Source organism: Rhizophagus irregularis, chromosome 2, assembly GCF_026210795.1.
Source record: "Rhizophagus irregularis chromosome 2, complete sequence".
Taxonomy (NCBI): Eukaryota; Fungi; Glomeromycota; class Glomeromycetes; order Glomerales; family Glomeraceae; genus Rhizophagus; species Rhizophagus irregularis.
The window spans coordinates 260979-276719 of record NC_089430.1 but is presented as its reverse complement, the minus strand read 5'-3'; the positions used below and the strand labels follow the sequence as shown (position 1 = coordinate 276719).

Below are 15741 nucleotides of genomic sequence, written 5' to 3'. Positions count from 1 at the left end.
ATAAATGAAAGGAGAAAACCCACTTATTAACCAAATAATACCTTTTTTATCTAATAAATCCAAGTACTTTTTAAAAATATTCTAAATAAAGATTTTTATAAAAGTAAATTTATCGTTATATTGTACATTTAATTAATTAATTCTAAAGTAATAATCACTGTAATATTTCGTAATCTAGTAAATGATGATCATTGATCTTCGCATTTAACAGATAATGTAACGCAACATTCGCAACAATATAAAATATTATATGCAAACTAGCAAACGTCAACCTCATGTGAAACAATATATTTTTAAATTAGATTTTTGATGAAAAAATTTTATCCAAATTTAGAAATGATCCAATTTGTTGTAAAACCTGTTTCATAATATCTTTTTGTATTATCTATAAACATGTTTTTTGTTTACGCAGTAATTTAATGATCTACCTGTTTTTTTTTGCTAGGAACTTAACACGCTATATGACTGAAACTATAAAATTACCAAGTATATAATTTTAATAGTTAACATGAATAATTGTTGAATATGAAAATAATAATAACAACAAGGAGTCACTGAGACATTTATATTAAATTATTTTTTTAAAAATAACTTAGAAAATAAGGAAACCTAATATGGAATCCAAAGAATTTAGGTTTCGAAATATAGTATAGTCTAATACTGTATAATATTCAAAAAAATGAAAGAGTTTTATAAAATTGGTATTATAAAAGTGCGTGAAAATCTTTTTTTTAAAAAAAATTTCTCATTTCTGTATATTTTTCTTTTTGAATAATTTTTTTTTTTCGTTCATTCCTTTTTTCTTTTAATTTTGTAATCGTCAAACATTAAAAATCATCATGGATTATACGATCGAAATGATTATGGTGAGTTTTTTAACCATTTTATACTTCAATTCCTTTTAATTTTATTACTAATATTTATTAATCTAATCAATTAAAGGCTTCCATACATAATCTAATTAAATCGATCTTACTTTATCGCTCGAATAATTTAAAAATATCAAGTATATTAAAGATTATTCTCAATTTAAGTGGTTTCGCATGCAGTTTATCCAATATTGGACTTCTTTATCGGAATGTTTGACGATTATATTTTCAGAATCTGTCATCATTTTCTTAGTCTGAAAACTAAGGCAATTCAGAAAATCAAAATTAAATGATTACATCGTATATGGTTTACTTTTATTTAGAAGTTTGTTCTATGTAAGTTATGAAAATTTCAACGTCGATTATAAATAAATCAAAATTTATAATTGTTTTACAATTTATTTCTTTTTTCTAAATCATCTTCATTGCATTCGTACGACCACAAGTAGCGTTTGACATCATTTCACCTGATGTTACTTTATGTGATAATGACGCACATCATGGAAGATGTTTCTTGTTGAAATTAAAATAGTTTAAATAGTTTTACTCATTTTTTTCGCGAGAAACTAGGGATATGTTGTACAAAAATAATAATATTCTATTGATGATCAGATGCACCACATTTTGAGCCAATCATATTTAAGAAAAGATGCACGTTAAGGATACCTCCCCAGTATCACTCACTCCCACGTAACTTGTGTGATGCAAGCAGCTTTGCTAATTTATTTGTTTATTGTTTGCCTCATTATATTTATATTTATTTTTTTTTTATTCACGCAACGTAATTTATCACAATATAACGTCTTCTCAATAAAGTTACAAAAAAAACCGGAAATTATCCACGTGATAAAAATGCATGTTATACGCTCAAAATAAATTCAATTTACATTGTGTAAATTGTATAGTAAACCTGAGACAAAGGCTACATTTTGACATCATTTAAGACTCTAGTGCTTTTTTACTGAAAATCAACTACAAATGTTGATTTTAAAGAAAAATTTCATAAATTAAAAACTAGATGCAAATTCACTAGAAATTTTCTCAAATTTTATCAAGATAAATGGGAAAATTGTGAATAAAAAAAAAATTTTTTAACAATATAAAACATTTTATGCAAAAAAATATAAATTTGCTCTAAAATAGTTATAAAAAATTGTCAAATAAAAAAAAATATATAATTATAAGCTTAATTATAGAAAAATTACTAAAATAAATTCCATATTAACTGAATTTGACACTATATACAGATCACGCTATATAGTTAACGATATCAGGTGATCTTCATTTTAATAGTGATAGTCCTTGTAATTGGTTGTTATGCTAATCGTGCTATCCTGGAAAGGAAGGAAAATTTTACTAATTTGGTTAGCTCTTATGCGCTAAGTATAGGGTACGTTTTTTATATTATTATATTATTGATATTGATATTGAATTGATATTGAATTGATATTGATATTGATATTGAGTTGATATTTTTTTCCGTCAATATTACGAACAATGGTCGTTTATATAAAAAAAAAAATTGATCATGATCTGCAGCATGATCCGAATTGGTTGATCAAAAATCAAGAGCTAACCATATATTGACATCAAGGAATTATGAATTGGCTGGCCAAAAATCTGGGAGCTAACTACATATTAACATCAAGGAAATATTTATTATTCGTATACATTGTTCAGGAGGCTAATTTTTGTAATTAACTATAATAGGAATTGAAGGAAATTAAATATATAAAGCGAATAACATTCTTAAATGAACCTGATCAAATATAAAAAAAAATATGTCTGAATTTTATTAAAATATACATATATCCAAATTATATAAAAAATATATATATCCAAAAATATATATATATCTGAATTTTATTTTATTAAAAAATATATATCCGAATTTTATTTTATTAAAAATATATATATATATATATATCTGAATTTTATTAAAAATAATATATATACCCGAATTTATTAAATTTATTTATTAAAAACATTATGAGTTTATTTGTTAAAAAAAAGCATTATACAAATTTAGTAATTATTAAAAAACATTATACAAATTTAATTATTAAAATATATATTACATGAATTGATTTATTAAGAAAAATTATATCCGAATTTATTAAATTTATTTATTAAAAAAATATTTATTAGTAAAAAATTATAATTAAAAAACATAATACAAACTTAATTATTAAAAACATTATACTGTATGAATTTAATTATTAAAGAAAAATTATATGAATTTACTTATTAAAATATATACAGTATTACAGAATTAATTTATTAAAAAAAATTATATATTACATGAATTGATTTATTAAAAACATAATATGTGGACATAGAATCGTCCAAATTTGATTTGAAATATCCCACAATATTAAGTTTTTAATCATGTGAAATAAATTTTATTGAATTATTATATTTTGGTTAGAACCGAAAAAATTTTTTTAAAAAAAATTGTTTTTTATAAATTCTTCTTTTAAGGCCAATTACAAGATTATTAAATCAAAACGTAAAAAACAAATTAAAATATTTTAGATGTAAAAAAAAAAATAAAATAAATTCTTTATTTATTTCAAACAAAATTAAATTATATCTTATCAATACTTTTGTTTCTGCAAATAAGTGTTAAAATTTATGGTATATATCATACTCTTAGAAAGGGCCGGTCACCGGCCCTAGGGTATGACTCTAGTTATTATTAATAAAATCTATGCATGGGTTTCCATCTTTTAAATAAGCTATTTTACATTTTTTTTTTTTTTTTTGGTAAAATGAACCGTTTTTTATTTATATGATAAAGAACATACAAACATCACAAAAACAAGATCTAAGGTTTGGTGCAGTTGTAGTACTGTTTATCTAATTTATGGTGAAAATTTTTTACGTGAAATCACGTGACTACAACTAGGATTATACTAAAGTTACTATTCTCGAAAACTCGATCTTCTTCTCTTTTAAATTGTTTTTCCATAACGCTTTTTTAAGTTGCTCTTTTGTCGTTAATATTTTTCTCATCAATTTCTCGATTTTCTTCTTTTACTCTTTTTGTGAAATCTAGTGTTTTGGGTGAAACCGAAACTTAATATCTAGCGAAACTTCCGAAACTTGGCGAAACTGGTTTAGCCAAATGTGCAAAATTCTGAAACTGGCGAAACTCTGAAACCTGGCGAAACTAAAAAAGTCACGTGTTAAACTTCCAAGATATTAAATTATTTTAGATGTAAGGTAGGATTTTGTACAAGTCATTTTTGACACTTGCTACCAAATATTAAAAAATTTCGTCATAATCTAATTAGTTAGAATATGATTGTAAATAATTGTAAATTAAGACTTTCAACCACTATATGCACTGGTTTATAAAGCCTCTAACATGTTAAAGTTTAAATAAATAATGTGAATTCCTACTAGTAAAATATCATAACTAGTTGAGTTGTATTGAAGATAAAGAAGAAAAAAAAGAAATAATGATTTCAGAAAATTGAATAATGAACGTAAAAAACAAATAGATATTAAATGGGAATAACAAACATACAATGATGCATTGAACAAAACATGATAATAAATTCATAATTTTGGAAAATACTATTCGTAAGATATTGTAAATATGATAAAAATATATGTATATATAATTTATTTAATATTCCAACTAAAGCGAATAAAATAAATAAATATGAAAACGCGAATGATAAAAAGAATTTGGATTTGCGATTTTGAAAATTTAAAATTTAATGTTAATTGGACGAACGGGCGTGTAATCTACAACTGGATTTTAAATGAAACATATTTAACAACCAATTAAAAATACATGCATGTGACAATTTTAGTTTCGGCTGAGTTTCGGAAGCTTCGGACATTTCGTCAATCGCAAAACAGTTTCGCCCGAAACATTAGTGAAATCATTATTCAGTGTTGTTATGTATCACATCATGTGATTCCGCCGCAATGAGCTATTTACATATAATTTGGTTAGATCGTCATGGTGTTTAATTCCGGTTTTTTTTGTGTATAGCCGATATCTGAACACAATTACTGCGTCTAATCATCTATTGTGTGACTATATTGGAAATCCCATTCCGATTATATAAACTTCTTGGTCTAGAATAAATAATGTTTTGTATTATATAACAAGGGCTTAAATAATATATGGAACATACTAACGCTTTAAGTTAATCCACGTATTTTATTATAAAAAAATTTTCAATTTCTTTCAAAAAATTGCTTTCGAAAATTTTCCGGGAAATGATCCTCGTATTTGTTTACAAAATAAACTTTACTTGTCGATCATAATTAGCAAATGGGTTGGTCGTACATGTATAATAAGTATAAGAAGGATACATTTACGTAAGAAATGAATGTAAATAAAAATCCGAAATACATTCCTGAAACATTCACTTTATTATTTTTTCTTAACAAAGTAGTTCATTGATTTTCAAATTATTAATCGTCCTGGCATTTTTTTAGTTTGTATAAATATCGAATTCTAGCATCGAAAATATCCATATGTATTTTTCGTTGTATCATTATATTAATATTAAAACAAGTCTCTCGTTGTAATTTTCAACTCCCTTATGATTATTGATAATGCTTTTCTTCTGCTTAATCGTTATTTGCCTGTATCTCAATGAGTCCACTTTGGCTTTCACGCCTAACAACACAGTTTGGGGCCACAGCGCCGTATTTGCATATTCTAGAATATATTTTACAGGTGGTCTCTTTCCCAAATACAAGGATGATTTTAAAGAATCAACACTTTCCAAAGAATTTTATTATTTAGACGTCGAGAAACCCTTTAAAGTCGGAGCAGGAGATAAATTACCTTGGGTGGATCTTAGTTCCGTATCGCAAAATATTCCAGCACATACATGGAGCGCCTTTTCAAACTGTGGACTTGATAATTCTCTATTTTTGTATAATGGAGAACAAGGAACAGATACTGCTACAGTCTACACTTACACAAGTTTACAACAATGGAATATCTCTACGACCATCAATCCACCTCAATATAATTTTCACAGCCAGAGCCAGACCGTTTGTGATGTTAGAACTGGAAAAATGTATAGATTTAGTGGACTCAATCCGGGACTTCAAATTAACCAAATTAATAATTATATGGATATTTTGAATACATCGACGCTGGTGTGGGAACATGTTAACATTAATGCTCAAGAAGGAAGGTACGATCATACGGGTACTTTATTGCCAAACGGTTATATTGTTTATATAGGTGGTAAATTACCTAACGGAGGATTTGTGAAAATGTCAGAGGTAAATCGGCACCGTTTAATTGATTAATTGAGGGTCTAAATTGTATATTTACTGATAATTTTTTTTTAAAAAAAAAATAGCTACTTTTGTATAATACAAATAATGATACATGGATATCTCAGAAAGCCACTGGTTATTCGCCAACACCTCGTGCATACCATTCTGCCGTTCTGAGTAATTATATATTGTTGTGAATTAAATTTAATAAAATGGGTAATATATTAAATTGTTCTCTAATTTATATAGCTCAAGATGGTCGTATTATCGTGTATGGAGGTTATACTGGTAGTGGTAGTATTGTAAGCGATGATCTTGTGATATTAGATACATATGATTATACATGGTCAAATGTGAATGCTATAGATCCACCACCTTCACGTTTTTACCATACGGCTACTTTGGTCGGTTATTATATGTTCGTGGCTTTCGGAAAAACTAATAATGAATTACCACTACCCACATCAAATGAAGTATTTATTTTAGACACGTACGATAAATCTAATTACAAATGGGTTAATGAGTTTAATCCAGATCTTTCAGATCGTCCGAATCTTCCAGATCAAAATTTATACAAAAATCTAAGTACTCAAAACAGATATCTTGTCATAGGAATTATAATTTTATCAATCGTGCTTGCCTTGATAGGGGCTTCATTTCTTATATACTTTTATTGGAAAAGAAGACAATCAAGACCAGATATACGTGTAGCCTCATCACAGGAAAGGAAATATAATAATCAGTGATAACTTAAAAATATCAGTTAAAATTATTTATCTCATGTTTACTAATTGGTCGCCAGTGATTTTTTTGATGATATATTCATGCCTGTAATTTTTCTGATAATATTTTTCATGTTCACGTGTTTTTATAATTTATTTATACCTTTCCCACTCTTTCCCTCTTTCCCATCACTGGACGTTAGTCTCCATGAGATAAAAGAGTTATTTCATGTGTCGAATAAATATCATGATTTTCACGGCTGCGCCGTGAAACGTTACTGTATTATATAATATTGTTTATAAATTTACTTATACTTAAATAAAATATTTTTAAAATTATTTTATTATTGAGATTTATTATTTACGAGTGAAATCATTAATATGAACTCTTTATCATGTATACTACTGGGTTCCTGTTTTATTTACTAGGAGAAAAAAAATGTTTAAAACGTTAATTCCTTCAATGTGTATTATACATGTGTACTATACATGTGTGATCACAAGAAAAGTCCACGAAACACTAGAACAAGAAAGTTTAACATTCTTTCCTAATTTTTTTGTACATGATAATATTTCGATCATATTGAGCATTTTTATTAATGTGCGAGAGTGTGATATCCCGTGTTATAATATATCATTATCAGAATCTCAGCGTTCGTGATAAAACTTCATGGCAAATTTTTTTTCAAATAAACATGGGCTATCTCGTACATTTGTTAATACAGCATGATATTATTAAACGTTACTCCTCAGTAGTTGAATTTACAACCACACGAACTTGTTCATTAGAAATCTGTTGAATAACTACCCATTCAAGATGTTTATTACTTCTACACAAGTGAAAGAATATTTTAGGAACAGCCATTGCGAAAAACTCGCTATCTTTATTCGGTAGTGTCTATTATTCATACAAAACTAAATTTACTAAAAAGAAGTAACATTTGTGGACTATCAAATATTTGCTGGTACTAGTCTATATCTAGTGAACTCTTTGTTCCAAAATTTCTGTACAAAGCATACGATAGTTTCCATGTACATGATACGTGAAGCGTACCCTTGGGTATCATTGTAATGGTAAATCGGACAACAAAGGTTATTAAAATAGAGATTATGACTATGGCCGTACCTGTTATGCTTTGTATGAGTTACCAACACTGCATGATACGTAAAGCGTACCCTTGGATATTGTACTATTTTTTGTATATCAGTCTTGAGTATGGACTCTGGTTAACAATGAATATAAAAAACTTCGCAAACATAATTATGTTATAACATAGTAGTTGCTAACTTTTTGCTAAGAAAAGAAATAACATAAGAAACCAATTACATGAAATTTTCGTACAAATAATTATGCTATGTTTTCTCTTTATATCATTATATGCGAGTATTTCCCTTCTGTTGTTAATACTGTATATTCTTCAAGCTCTTGTTGAAATTAATTAAAATAGTAGTATCGATGGTATCTAGTGAAAATAAACGTGTGAATATATTACTTTGTAACTTCCCAACAAGCATAATATGATCTGTTTTGATATACGCCCATTACGTAAATTCTGTTTAATATCATTCAAGGAGAACTTACCTATAATATTATCTGACGAACGCACATCACCATTTGTACTTAATCCATTCCAAAGAGGAACAAGTATAACAAAAAAGTTAACTTTCCAGGAAGCAGAGCTCAACGTTGAGCGTCTTGCTGCCCAACCACGCTCTTTATTCATTTAGTGTATACTATTGCTTACAAAAAAAATAAGGAGTACGTTCCTAATGGTAAAGGACTCTTTTTCGCAGTAAAGAAGGCTATCTTGGTTATCGATAATACTAGTATAATACTTTACTACATGTACAAAATACAAATGTTCAATTTATTTTTCGCGTGGTTCAGTTTCTAAATAATAAAGATGTTTTATGAATATTTCGAAAGAAGACAGGATTTATTTTTTTCATCTGCTGAATCCCTTGCTACTTGCTATGAATGTTGTCGATCTTCTAATAGATTTTTGTTTAATTCGATCAATTATCACATTTAAGTTCACTTCATTATTTACATCCTGAGATTGTAGACTACTACTACCTCTTTGTGAAATCCGGATATTCTTCTATTTGAGTGATGATAAACCGGCCAACTGCGCCGTGGATCACGTGAGTGAATAGGACCCGAGTTATATAGATCGGCACACATTTACTATTTAGCTCTACGCATTTCTTAAGGGCCGGCATTATATAGGTAATGCTGGTCGGCGATTGTTTAGAATGAGCCAAAAACATGTAGATCGCATCCATTGAATCCGCAAGAAATCACGAGACATACGTAATTATGACGACAATTAATGAGTCGATCTTATACTAAGCCGAGGCTTAGATTTTTTTTGATCGATAATTTATTTATCAATTCCAATAGATTTAACGATAGCCTAGCCTCCAAAATTTCCTTTTTAAAATGATTGAACCGATTCCTAACCAAACCTCATTTGGAATTTAAAACAATATATAATTAATTAATGGAGCGACGAAGTTTTACTAAATTTTCTAAATTTTCTAAAAAAAAAGAAAAAAAAAGAAAAATGCGATCCAATTATTTTAAGATGTTTACACTATTTATAATTATTTTATTATGTATTTATCCTTTAAGTACAATAACAGAAATAAGAACGTTTTCACATATTGAAGAAAAAGATTATGGAATAGAAACACCACCTAGAGTAGCAGAAATAAAATCATATGATAATATTGTAATAATAAGAATTGTTAGAAATGATACAAGTAAATCTAATTCAATTGAACATTGTAATTATGATACACTTTTTTTAAGAATTATTAATTCTGATGGGACAGTAATAGAAAAGGATATTAAATTAGAAGGGGTTCAAATCTTTAATTTTTGTTCAATGAAAATGGGAAAAGATGAAGCAGAAGATCATTTAAAATATGAAATAATTGGAAAGGATAAACTTTTCGTATTTTATTATAATTCAACAGATGATATAAATGTTGAAGGATGGGGAATGACAATTGATTTTGATGGTAAAGTGATTGATAAAATACCTATAGGAATTTGGGGTTATAAAGGATATCGTAGACTTTATAGACTTAGAGTACCACGTATACAAATAAGTTTTAATATTAATAAAGAAAAAGGATTTATTATAGGGTATAGACCATTGCAAAGTTATGATTTTGAATGGAAACAATATAAAATAGAATTAGATGGAAAATTTACAATTTTGATTAATGGAAAGATTCAATTAGATTCTAGAGCAATAGTTGGGTATGATTCATTAATACCGACAGTTAATGAAAGTTACTCTTTTATTTATAAATTAAATAATACATTCTCAAATTCATTAAAGGATTTAATTGTTGCAGAATTAATAGGGTATAATAAATCTGATACAGCTAAAGTTTTCCTTTATCGAGGAAACTTATTAAATAGAATACCTCAACCAATATCTTGTAATATAGAATATGTTGGAGTTGGACATTCTTGTTCTTTACCTATAAAATATAATGAAAGTAATTTTAATCTTAAAATTGGATTTTTATCATCTGGGGCAACAATTGCAATAAATATTACGCCAATTACTTTTCCTAATAATCAAATTGGTTTTAGATCTTGGAAATTACAAAGTTTATTATTTGGTGGTTATATGTTAACAGAACGTGCAAAAATTGGTATGGAACATAGATTATATACTTACATATTTGCTGAGAATGGTATTTTAGGTTTAGAACAACCTTTACTGACAAATTTAAATTATGCTTATGCAATATTGCCAAATAATAGTATCTTGGTCGCACAACAGGAATATAATAATACTTGGGGATTTAATATGATTAAATTACCTAAATTTACAAATGATAATGGATATTTTAATACAAATATAGAATCAACATATCCTGAAATTAATTCCACAATATATCCAGATATTAAGAATATTACAATCAATTTTTATTATCCAGTAATATTATCTGATGGTAGATTATCAATATTTCAAATAATTGATCAAAGAAAATTTTTACGACAATCAACTTCTGGTATAGAATGTATATTAAATAATGATGATAAAAAAGTTATTGTAAATATACTTAATAGTACTTTTAGTAAATCAGGAGGAAATTTTTATATTAAAATTGATAATAATTTTGTTAAAAGTAGAATTTATGGAGAATCTTTATTAGGTATAAGAGAAAATGTTTGGAATTTTATAATTGAAGATAATAAATATTCATATACTATTACAAGTTCAACAGCTGTCTTACTTCGATTAACTGTAGAAGGATCAAATATATTTAAAAATTCTTCATATGATGAAAAAAATCAATTCTTTAATTCTTTATTGGATGAATTGGCTGATGCTGTTCAAATATCACGAGATCGTCTTAGTAAAAATGATAAAGATCAAATTGATCCTAAATCAAATGATGGAAAACTTTTGATTAATATAAATATTGAGAAAACTAAAGATCCATATGAAAAAGATGTTAATTCTGTAATTCAGGATATAAATTACATGATGTCAAATAATGATCAGACTCCTATTGGAAAAGGAAAACTTATTTATTTGGATTCTACTTATGGCTTTATTCCTGCTCGTAAGTAATTATTAACTAATAAAATTTTTTCGATATAATTTTATTTCGTGAATCGTGATTCTAAAAAAAAAAAATTTTTTTTTTCTTTTAAAAATAATATTTAGCGAATTATTTGCAAGAATATGGACCAAAATTATCGGGTTTAATTATAATTTTGGTACTTTTAGTTATTCTTTATATTCTTGCTAACAAAAGAGAAAAAAAGGTATTTTATAATATTTTTTTTTTAAATTTTTTTTTTTTTTTTTTTTTTTGACTAAATTTCCACATTTAAAAAAAAAATAATAATTTTTTAGGGTCACAATATTGTTATTTTTCAATTTAGTTTATTTATTTCTGATTTCGTTATTGATACTCTTTTTATAATTAATAATGCCAAGGATGTAAAAATGTTATATATTCCAAGGTATGGTACAATATTATATTAAGAAATAATTTATTTATCGCACGTGCGATGCAAATTTTTATGTTTATCATTGCCATTTTAAGGGGGGTGGCGATGTATAAGCAGGTTGATCAACATAAATAATTTACAAAAAAGGAAAGTGGCGATGCATCGCACGTGTGATGAATAAATTTACTCTTTAAATATATTAAAATGAGCTAAAAAATTTATTTTATTTTTTAATTAAAAAAAAAAATTTTTTTTTAAATTTTTTTTATAGTTTAATATTTTATACTATTCCAATAGGATTAAATATGGCATCATCATTTCTAATAATAGCAAAAGAAAATACGAGAAATGAGTTTTTATCGTGGTTTACAGAAAATAATAGACTTGCTAGTATATTTACAATATTGGCGGGAATTGATATTGAATTATTAAGTGTTTTACATTCAAATCTGGCAGGATTTAAATATTTTCAAGCTCCATTTTCTGATTCCGCTAAATCGATAATATTTTGGGTTGCTTTTACAAACATTTTCGTTGAAGATATTCCTCAATTTATCATTCAGGTATTTTAAAAATTATATGATTTATTTGGTACTTGGAATTTTAATTTGATTATTTTTTTTTTTTCCTAGATTTTATTTAGAATGAAATCGATAACATTTGATATTATTCCAATTATTACTTTAATCTCTTCAGCGATAACTCTTACAATTAACATCATAAGTCGTTCACATCAATCTATAAATTATATTCGGGATAAAAGAAGAACGCGTCGTGTATTCCATTCTTGAACTTTAGGTATATTAGTTGGTTAGATTTTAAATATTTTATTTATTTTATTATTTGTTATTTATTTATTAAAAAATTGGTTGTTATAAATTTTACAATGTATATACAATTTATTAATTACTCTCGTGAAATGCGTGCAATGCGATACGTAAAATTAATGCATTTTTTAAAAATCATTGAATCAAAAAAAGGAGAGATCATCATTTAGGTTCAAAAATAGGTATTTTCCGGAATTCCGGACATACTTAAAAACACTAGGACAATTTTGAGACATTTATTTTTAATGGTAACACGATAAAGTCCACCGCCACAAATTATAGTTTAATGCATGTGATGCGCTGAAATGGGAAAATAAATAAAGTAAAAATGTTGCGTAATTCAGGGAACTACTCCAAAAGGAAATGCTTAAAAGTGACGCCATACCAAGCAGGGGGATAAACAAAATTTATACGCCCTCGCTTATTAGGATTAGATCAATGTAGAAACGATTCAATAGAATTCTGAGAATTCTGTAAAAACTTTTTTCTTTTATTTTTTGCCTAAAAGTCTGAAAATTCAGTTTATTTACTGCTACACAAGTGTCGATTTGTAGCATAATTAATTCTATGAAAGAATTGTTCGGGAATTTTTTTCTCTACAGAATTTCACACGAATAAATTTATAAATAATTAATTTTCTACAAAACTTTCATAATTTCTTTTTCAAAAATTTTATTATTTCTTGTCAATTTTTGTTAACAATGACTTTCTTACTCAATCCTATGTCAACATGTAATTCTCATCATTTGTTAAAAAAACTAAACTCAGGTGCAAACATTAAGTCGGAAACTGTTGCAAAACAAACAGTTGTTTAATGGCTCTTCTTTCTATTACACAGTACAACCCTTACAGTAAATCTAAATTTGTGGTGTAGCAACAAAGTCGTTATACTGCAGACGATTTAATAGTATTTTACCGTTTTTTGTTATTTTTTTTGATATTCCTCACCCCCAAGCCATAAATTGTCAAAAATATCAAAAAACGGTATTTATAACTCTTCTTAAGATATTAAGCAAATTTGTTGGGTAGGCAAAATTACCTATAAGTTATGATTTTGAAGGCTATACGATGCTTATATTAAGATTTATTTTGGTTTAAAAAAAAAAAAAATTACGTTGTTCCTTTTGGAAATGATCGGCAAATGATCGGCATGACGTCGTTTTTATATATTATATTTTTTACATAATAATTATTTGAATCACCTTTTTTATATGAATTTTTAATATTTTTGTTCTTTTGTGAATCATGAAATTAACCTTAATATACATTAAAAATCTTATTTTTTTTTCGTCTTTCATTGTTTTTTAAATTAATCGCCAACGCGTTATTAACGTAATTTTAATTACAATGCGGAGAATAAAAATGATTGATTTGTTTCTTATTTACATAATCTTTTGTTGTTCATTTATTTGTATAATTAATGTGATATATTTTTTATCATAAGTTAAAAACAATCCATTTAATATCACAAGTATTATCAGGATTAAATATATTTTTTATATTGTTCTTTGGTAAACAAAATAAATAAATTATGTTATACAAATCAAAGATACGTATGTATATAATTAAATCACTTCTTAGATTACCGTTAATATTAAAAAATAAATAACATAAATAATTTTTATAATAATAGTAATTACATGAACTATTCGCTATTATTCAAAATTATTTAGTGTTGATTACGAAAAATTAATATAATTCCAAATTTTATTTACTCGGAGCGTTATCCTCAGATTAGCACGATTTTCACGCCCACTAACGCACCTAAGGACTATATTGAATTAATGAAAGAATGTTGGGATTCTAATCCAGAAAAAAGATCTAAGGCAATTGAATTCTATAAAAAAATTAAGAATATTAAAATTGAAGAATGAAATAATGAAATCAGAATTATAAAATCTTCAGATATTGGACCAATACCAAAACAGCAATAAATGATAGATATACTAAAAGTATTGTAGTAACACTTCATATGTTATATTAAATAAAAGAAATTGTAATATTTAAATTGAGATTATTGGAATATTTCAAGTTGATTTTTAGATTTATCGTCATTTCAAATTAATTCAGATAAATAATTCAATTTTAATTATACTTAATCGAATTTTAATCGTATTTTTATTTTTTTCCTATTAACAGATGTCGCACACTCGCACTTGTCGCACCAAGTAATTAAAATCATATCATGATTATTTATTAATTTAATATTATGATTGTTATTATTTTAATTCATAGTTTCGTTTACTATTTTATTAATAACTCAACTAATTAGTCCAGAACAGAGAACGGAGTGAAGGGTCTTCCATTCAGTCACGTGATGATTCTACACATGATGGTTAAAACTCATTCCTATGTATTAATTAAGTGATTTATTTATTTTTCGTATTATATTTTATTCAAAAAAAATGTATGATATAAATTATTATTATAGATTCTGTATTAGACATTTATGTAATTATGTATGAATCAAGTGATTTATTATTTTTCGTATTATATTTTATTCAAGATTTCAAAAAAATGTATGATATAAATTATTATTATAAAGATATTTCTGTTAACCCTTGTTGCTCGTCATGTGTGGCTAATTATGAGCATTGTTAATCTTTTATTAATTGAGGTCTTCCACGCTGGACTCAACAAAAATTTCCCAATTAATAATAGATCCCGATCTAATAGGCCCAGAAATATATAAATAAGGATCAGGTGGCGAAAATGAGCTGCACGCAGAGACTTTTTATATAATGTGAAAAAATAAAATTTTATTCTAATTTACCATTTTTTCAATAATGTTTTTCTAAAATTTCACTTTTTTACCTTTAGAAATTTTTTTCAATTAATACTAAATATTACAATGCGGTTAACGTACAGTAAATATATTATATAAATAAGATTAGCCCAAAAATACGCAAACTAATTTTTTACATATAAAAATTTTTAAAAATTTTGATAAAAAACACGCAATCTTGATGACTTAACTATGGATGAAAAATTCTTAAATTGTACGCTAATCAAAACTTTACTCCGTCTAATTCCACTATGATGGAGACGCAACTGTGTACCCTACCCCTGTA

The 15741-nt window shown here is 26.1% G+C and overlaps 2 protein-coding genes across 2 annotated transcripts; both read left to right on the top strand.

The window, feature by feature from the left end:
* The first annotated feature begins 5369 nt into the window (after positions 1 to 5369).
* On the top strand, positions 5370 to 7217 carry OCT59_011521 (uncharacterized protein). The gene is made up of 3 exons (XM_025317836.2): positions 5370 to 6134; positions 6215 to 6308; positions 6381 to 7217. The coding sequence occupies exons 1-3, from the start codon at positions 5451 to 5453 to the stop codon at positions 6875 to 6877; spliced, it is 1275 nt and encodes a 424-aa protein (XP_025177530.1). The 5' UTR covers positions 5370 to 5450; the 3' UTR covers positions 6878 to 7217.
* Positions 7218 to 9420: 2203 nt separating this feature from the next.
* OCT59_011520 (uncharacterized protein) lies at positions 9421 to 12721 on the top strand (the record flags this gene model as incomplete). Its single annotated transcript, XM_066133791.1, has 5 exons — positions 9421 to 11449; positions 11554 to 11654; positions 11746 to 11855; positions 12115 to 12406; positions 12476 to 12721. 5 exons carry the CDS (start codon positions 9421 to 9423, stop codon positions 12632 to 12634), a joined length of 2691 nt encoding a protein of 896 aa, XP_065989116.1. The 3' UTR covers positions 12635 to 12721.
* Between the last annotated feature and the right edge of the window lie 3020 nt (positions 12722 to 15741).